At 52.1% G+C, this 7,673-nt stretch overlaps 1 protein-coding gene across 1 annotated transcript; it reads left to right on the top strand.

Moving 5' to 3' along the window:
• The first annotated feature begins 571 nt into the window (after positions 1-571).
• SPINK2 (serine peptidase inhibitor Kazal type 2) lies at positions 572-6,457 on the top strand. Its single transcript, XM_055798023.1, has 4 exons — positions 572-650; positions 1,701-1,738; positions 2,251-2,363; positions 6,287-6,457. The coding sequence occupies exons 1-4, from the start codon at positions 602-604 to the stop codon at positions 6,330-6,332; spliced, it is 246 nt and encodes an 81-aa protein (XP_055653998.1). The 5' UTR covers positions 572-601; the 3' UTR covers positions 6,333-6,457.
• The last annotated feature ends 1,216 nt before the right edge of the window (positions 6,458-7,673 follow it).

Raw genomic sequence — 7,673 nt, 5'->3', positions numbered from 1 at the left:
GGGAAGCCGGGAATGCTGGCGTTACAGCCCACCACTGGTTCCGCTGCCCTCCTGCCCAGCCCGGAGGGGAGCGCGGGTGCAGAGCTGGTAGGGCTTCGGCGCTTGAGGAGCCGCTGGCGACTGGGTATTTTGGGGGTCCCCCCGTGGAAGCGGCATGGACAAGACACCCCGTGGGGACCTGCTGCTAGGGGAGGCACGGACTCGCTGGCCCAGGACAGCACCGGGGCACCGTATCCCCACGTCCCCCAGCAGCACAGGGTAGGGTCCCTGCCCTCGCTGCACCCGCGGAGGTGCTGCCCGACCCCCGGAGGTGCTGCCCGCCCCCCGAGCCCGCGGGTGAAGCAGGGACACGTCCCTCCCCACGGGTGCCACCGCTCCCCGCGGCGGGTCCTGCCTCCCTCCCTCTCCCGTATGGCGCGGGGCCGTCCCGCTCCCGTGGGTGCCCCGCGGGTCCTCAGCCCTCGGGTCCCCCCCGTGGCACCCTCGGCCGGCCCCGGCGCTCCCGCCCGCCCCCGCCCCCGTCCGCGCCGCGCCCCGCGCCCCCCGCGGCCGTTGCGCCCCACGCCCCGCCCCGCCCGCTGCCGTTAGTCTGTCCGCGGACATGGCGCTGTCGGTGCCGGTGCTGGTGCTGCTGCCCGTCCTCCTCGCCGGTACCGGGCGCACGGCGCCGAGGCAGGGCGGTCGGGGGAGGGGAGCCGGTGCCGGGGAAGCGGGCCCGTACTGTGCCCCGGCCGGTCCGGTCTCGGGGAGGGGGAAACATGAGCCGGTACCGGGCACCGGCCGGCTTGCGGGTGCGGGATCGAAGCCGGTAGCGGGCGTCAGCCGTCCGGGGGCAGGGTGGAGAACCGGCACAAAACGGGGCCGGACAGCGGCTGGCCGGGGGGAGCCAGGAGCGGACAGCGGCTGGGGCCGGGGGGAGCCGGGAGCGGACAGCGGCTGGTCGGGGCCGGGGGGGGCCGGTAACGGGCGCTGGCTGGTGCCAGGGGGACCGGGAGCGGACAGAGGCTGCTCGGGGGGGGGGCGGTAACTGGCACTGGCTGGTGTCAGGGGGGCCGTTACGCTGGTTGGTGCCGGGGGGGGGGCCGTTAACGGGCACCGGCTGGTGTCGGGGGGCCGGTAACGGGCGCTGGCTGGTGCCGGGGGCGGACAGCGGCTGGGGCCGGGAGGAGCCGGGAGCGGACAGCGGCTGGTCGGGGCTGGGGGGGGCCGGTAACGGGCGCTGGCTGGTGCCAGGGGGACCGGGAGCGAACAGAGGCTGCTCGGGGGGGGGGGGCGTTAACGGGCGCTGGCTGGTGCCGGCGCGGGCCGTTAACGGGCGCTGGCTGGTGCCGGGGCGACCGGGAGCGGACAGAGGCTGCTCGTGGGGGGGCCGTTAACGGGCGCTGGCTGGTGCCGGGGGGGGACGGGGGCGGACAGAGGCCGCTCGGGGCGGGGGGGCGGTAACTGGCACTGGCTGGTGTCAGGGGGGCAGTTACGCTGGTTGGTGCCGGGGGGGGGCCGTTAACGGGCACCGGCTGGTGTCGGGGGTCCGTTAACGGGCGCTGGCTGGTGCCGGGGGCGGACAGCGGCTGGGGCCGGGGAGGGCCGGGGGCGGACAGCGGCTGGACGGGGGGGCCGGTAACGGGCGCCGGCTGGTGCGGGGGGAGGTCGGGGGGATCCGGGCGCCACGCGGCGCCGTTAACGCCGGTTACTCTCCACAGGGCTCCTCTCGACTCCCGGCGCCGTTGCCAGCGTCCCGGTGAGTGCCACCCCCGCGTCGTCCCCGGGAAGGACGGTCCCAGCTGCCCTCCCGGCGCCGGGCGGCCCCTTCCCCAGAGCCCCGGGCCCGGCGCCGGGCGGGAGATCCTGGCCTTGGCTCCGGACCCCGGGGCTGCGCGGGGGCTCCCCCGCACCCGGGGGACCCCGGGAGCCCGGCACCCCCGGTGATCCCGTCTTTTACCAGCTCCATCTGCCGTTCCCTTCACGGGGACTCGCTGCCCCCGTGTCCCGCTAAGGTTACGACGTCTGGAGGAGCGGTGCCTTGTCGCACACGTGTGTCCTGACACCGCAGCCAAGCCGCGAGCGATAAATGCCCATAAGAGCATGAAAGATAAGGTGGCAGCTCACGATTGCTGTGGCAACTCCTCTTGAGCGCTGCCCTTCGGTCATGAGCGTGCCAGCGTTATTCAGGAGCCCCCAGAGCAGAAAGCTGGTCAGGGACCCCTGTCAAATGGTGTTTTCTTAGATTTCTTATGTACCTGTCTTCCCTAGCCCGCCTGCTACAAGTATGGTGGTGTGCCTGGATGCCCAAAGGACTACAATCCAGTTTGTGGGACCAATGGAAAGACCTACTCGAATGAGTGTGTGCTCTGCTTTTCGAACAGGTAGTGGCTCGATGGGCATCCCAACCTTCCCTTCCCTATTTGCAAGCAAAATATTCCCTCTGACACCCCAGTTAACGGATAGATTAGTGGCTTTGGGTCATTCCCACTCTGAGGAATGCAGTTTTAGCAGCCTCCTCTCAATTGTCAGCCCCTTGCAATAGTTTTATACCTGTAAATGGCTTAGGTCGGATTCAGTTAGCTGGGATTACCGAATATTCGCTTTTGTGATTCTTGAGGAGGAGCATCATAGAGGGGGGTTGCCTGTTGTGTTCATACAGTGCCACATTACCATTAAATATAATGCTGGACTCTTCCACACTCGCCATCAAAAAACATGAAAGATCCCCCACAAAATGCAGGTTTTATGACAAAATGTTTACATTCAAGATCCAATCTCCTGTACTTGCTTTCACAGAGAAGAGTAAGAATGCCTAACGGAGAAAATACCATTTTGCCATTCAGATTTTCTAGAAATCAAGATGGCTTGATATTTGAGAGAGGGTATTTTATTCTTTTATAATTTAATAATTTTTTACAACAATTTGAAACCAGAAAATCAGTATTTAATGAGCAGTGTTACCCCCCATCACAATTGACTGGAAACCTCTACAAAACACCCTCTCAGTACAAACTGAGAAGAACTGCTTGTGGATTGAATTTCATGGTGAAAGGCAATTTATATTAACGAAATAACAGAATTTCTGTTTCCAGCAGAGGAGAGAAGCATGAGTAGCAGAACAGCAGTGATGGGCATTTACAAAATTACAGATAGATCTTAAGAAAGGGAAGGCTGAAATATGTTTCTGATTTTGGGGCAGGGGGAAGATAGTGACCAGATAATTTAAAAAATTCAAATGATCAAGAAAGAGGGAACACAGGCCAGAATGTGTCAAAGGTGTCAAAGAGCATTTAAGGAAATAATATTTTCAAGTGTTGAAGTGTGTCAAAGGATGCTTAATGGTATGCAGATCTGCAGAATTTGGTGACGTTTTCGCCACAGTACAGCACAAACTACCTTAGCAAATGACAAACTGCAAAGAGAACTGGTAAACTTACAGTTGGGGGCTGGGGAGGGGAAAACAGGGAATCAAAGGGCACACACAGTACAGTCTGTGGAAAGGCAAGAAAAGAGGTGCTGGCATATTACATATTAGGAGCCTATCCATCTTTGTTGCCTAGAATGATGTTAGAGTAAGTTATTAAGCAATTGACCTGTAGACAGCCAGAGGTAAAAAAGAGAGTAAGTAAAGCTAATACAGATTTGTCAGAGATAATCTGATCACATCTGTGAGATTTAGGTTTTTGGCAAGATAACTGGCCTAGCAGAGTAGGAGGAAACAGTAGTGTTGCTCCATGACATTAATAAGGCATTTTACATAGCTCCACTTGACATTCACAGAAACAGACAAAGCAGACAATTAATGATTCAGCTGAAATTTTTAAAGGATGAAAACAGCCGTTTGAAATGGTGTGGTTTAAAAGCAGTAATCAGCATTTTACAGTCAAATGGTAAAGTGAGTTTTCCTTTAGGTGTAGTATATAACTCATGATTTTTGTAATGCATTTGGTATTGGCACAAGACAATACAATTTGTAAAATAGCATAAGATACAATGATCTGTGCAGGGCAGTGTCAAAATTCCCAGGGATCTGGAAAAATGGACTGAAATCAGTACAATAAAAGTCAAAGAGAGGTGCTAAGTATCACACAGAGAGAGTGAAAATCCATGTCATAGAGATACAGGCAGGAGAGTGGCTCACGACCTAAACAGTGTATTTGATCCTTTGTCAGAGCAGAATGACAGTTTTTGAGATCCAGCCTTACATTTCTAGGATGTTTCATTTTTTCAACATGATCCCTCAGTTCCAGATGGGTGCATGGCAGATTCCCGAATACAGCACTGCACACAGCACAAAGGGCTCTCTAGCCAAACCTGCTGTTCGCTTCCACTCAATTCCTTAAGTGATTTGTGATGGGGCTTACATCTTATTAATATAAGATGTAATAATGTACATGTTTTGTGTGATGGGATTTAATCCAGTTACACACACAAGATAGATTTTTATCTTAACCATCTTTTTTTGCTGTCTTTTACATGCTCAGAAACATATTTTGGTCTGAAGGGACACCAGGTGGTCAGATACTATCCTGATTATTTTAATAATTCAGTAGTTGGTGTACTCAATGGCTTTCCAGTTCAGTCTGGAGTTGTTGTTCTGAAGTGTTTAATGTGGCACAAACACAACACGGTTAAAACACTTTGTCTTATTGGAAGAATTTCAGCTTTGATAAACAGTTCACAGCCATAAGCAATGGTCATTTCACTTCGAGGAGTCCAAGGTACAGTCTGTCACACCCCTTAGGAGGGGAGAACAAAGAGATCTTTCTGCCCTGCTTAACAAGCTGCATGACCAGTAGTTGCTGAGATAAATAGTGTAATGTGGTGATGTAGAAACAGATATATAGGCATAGCCCATAGCGAATTACAAAACAATTACTTCTAAATTAACTTAGGTGATTCTCAACAGCCAACTTCCAGGTCACTTCCAGCCTGTGTTTAAGCCCATTAAAGGACTTTTTAGAGGGAGTTGTTTTTCCCTCAATGGCCAAGACAGTACTGTCCATGGGTTCTTTTAGCCATGCAAGATGATGCAGGCACCTGGAAGGCCCCACCTGCATCAACAGTACTGCAGGAGAGGTGGCTGTGGCTGATCCATGATAACATGAGACGCCTGGAGCAAAAGTGCAGCACAAACTCTGCCCATCCTGGTTCCACAGTGCAGGCTGTTAACTGTAAGAGCAAAGTCACTGTAAGACCAAAGTTGGTCTTCTTCCCTCCCTTTTTCTTTTTTTTTTTTTTTTTTTTAGATGAGATCTAATCCATTCTTAAGTAGGTGCTCAAATGTGCATCCCGGGTCTCCTCCATACGTAGTGCCCAGTAGCATTGACAACAGCTGATCTTAATTTAAACCTAGTCTGGCTGTACCACAAGCTCCTTGGAAACAGATGCAGCAGCCTGAGCTGCCTCTGCAGGGTTTAGCCTAAGGGCTGTCCTTCAGCCGGAACTTTTCCTTACATCTTTACATGTGTTTTACATTCCCTGGGCTTGGTTTTTCCTTTCATATTCCTAATCTGCTCCACTACTTCTGGTTAAAAGATCCCTGATACAACTATTAGTAGAGATTATCCCTGCTTTTGGGTGGGTAGTCATAAGCCTCTTGAACTTCATGAGGGATAAACCAGCTTGATTCTATTAACACAGGGAAGCAAACTGAAGATCTAGGGCAGTTTGCATTCTATCACTTTCTTTTTGTGTCTGCACTTGTTTGGTAAACTGGGATTTGTAAATGGAGTGCCCCAAAGTACTATGTATGGGACTTCCAAAGGAAAAAAATATCTGATGTTCCCCAGCAAAGGGACACTTGGCTAAAATTTCCTTAAGAAAGATTCCAATGTTCACATTCACATTTTAGTGAAGCCCGAGATACAGAAATGCATCAGGATGCACACCCTTCCCACTGAATTCATGTGAAAGGGAGAAATGTGTCAGCATTAGAACTGGCTCCCACGTCAGGGACTGTGAAGTTTGACTCGCATTAGTGCTTTGTGATGGACACGTTAGTCCTCATGTCAAGACCTGTCATGTGGTTTGATACTTCTCGGATTTGCAGATGGCTTTACCAGGTTTTTATAGGTAGCAAAGCCTGAAGTGAAGCTGTCTCTGTTAAGTTACCAGAGTGTGATTCATAAATCTTTGCATAACAGTTACTTCGTGGTGATGTTTGCCATAAGTGATGCAATTAAATGCATCGCTGCATTTAATTGAACACACAGAAAGACATGGGAGAGTTTGCTTTATAAAATGTTTCTGTTAAATTCAAGTGTCGTGCTTCTCTTCTAAATTATTTTTCTTCTGTTTGCAGTGAAAATAAAAAGAATGTCCAAATTTTCAAGATGGGAAGATGCTGATATGGCAGACGGCCACTTTTCAAGAAAATGAGAGAGGGACACAGGCAGTCCAAATGGAAACAATGCCTTAAATGTACCTTCTGTTTAGCCTGTCTTAATGAATAAACTTGCTGGTTTAAACAAAATAGTGTTACTGTGATAAACCTGAAGTTTATAAACATAGCCATTGTACACTTACCATCGAACCCTGATTTATTTTCTCACGTAAGACAGATCATAGGGTAAGAAAGAGATGCCCTGACTGTATGCCACTAGGTCAGTTGTTTGGGGAAGGAAATGAATGTGTACCCAGCACCATTCCCACAGCACCACCTGGCAGCAAGGGGCCCCAGCACCTCCACTGCTGGCAGCACTGGCTGCAGTAGCTGCTCATTGTTTCTGGGAGGATCTGAGCCCACAAGTGCCACTGGCAGGATTTTCTGTGGCAGCTACCACACTGGTGATGGCAGCCAGACATGTACCAAGCCTCTGCCCCACTGCAGGTCCTGCTGGTGGAGGGCAACAAACTGGGCACTCTCTGCTCCTACCCCAAGGAAGGGCAGTTTTGGAGCGCTGGAGGCATGGGTAAGGGTACGCACTGCCCCTGAGGCCCCCAGCCCTCTGGGCTCTGTTCCCTGGGGCACAGGTGTCACCACCCTGGGCTGGCACCTAAGAACCACTTTCCATGGTAAACATCAAAGCAAAGTCAGAAAACTCAAGACTGATGTAAAAGGGTGCGCTCTGGAGTGGGTCTGGCAGACCTTCCCACAGTGAGAGTGTGAGAGCACCGAGGTTCAGTCTGTTCTGCTGAACACCTCTGTTCTCGGCGTGTTGCTTGAGATGAATTGTATTTTGTTTGTCTTACGATGCCTTGGTAATACACGGATGACTTCTACCTTTGATCCAAGCCAAGTGGCACCTGCTTTAGCCCTGGCCCCATACAATGGCTTCGTCAGGCTTTGCTGGGCAGCAGAAGCGCAGGCAGAGACACACGGCACACCACGCCTGACAAACGTTCACAGGTCAGTGGCTTTGGTTTTGAAAAACAACAATGCTTTTGTCTTATAGTTCCTTTAAAGGGTCAAAGCTATCCTGATCTTCCAGCACATGGGCAAAAGCCTGCTTTCATTTCCTTCATGCAAAGACTAATCGTTGATGGATGTCGTATGTGGCACAACTGGAGGAGGGCTGGAAGCTTAGGATAAAGCAGTGATGTGGAGACATGAATATGTGGCTGGAAAAGAAAGATGACCAGTGCCTCCCAACAAAATATCAGTTGTGGATGGAAAATTAATATCTCTTGGTGGCAAATCCATTTGAGAAAGTTCCTGTGTGCTCCCAGCTGTGTTTCCACATCCACAT

Source organism: Falco peregrinus, chromosome 2 (genome assembly GCF_023634155.1).
Source record: "Falco peregrinus isolate bFalPer1 chromosome 2, bFalPer1.pri, whole genome shotgun sequence".
Lineage (NCBI taxonomy): Eukaryota > Metazoa > Chordata > Aves > Falconiformes > Falconidae > Falco > Falco peregrinus.
The sequence above is the reverse complement of the archived record's forward strand: the minus strand, read 5'-3'. Positions and strand labels throughout refer to the sequence as shown.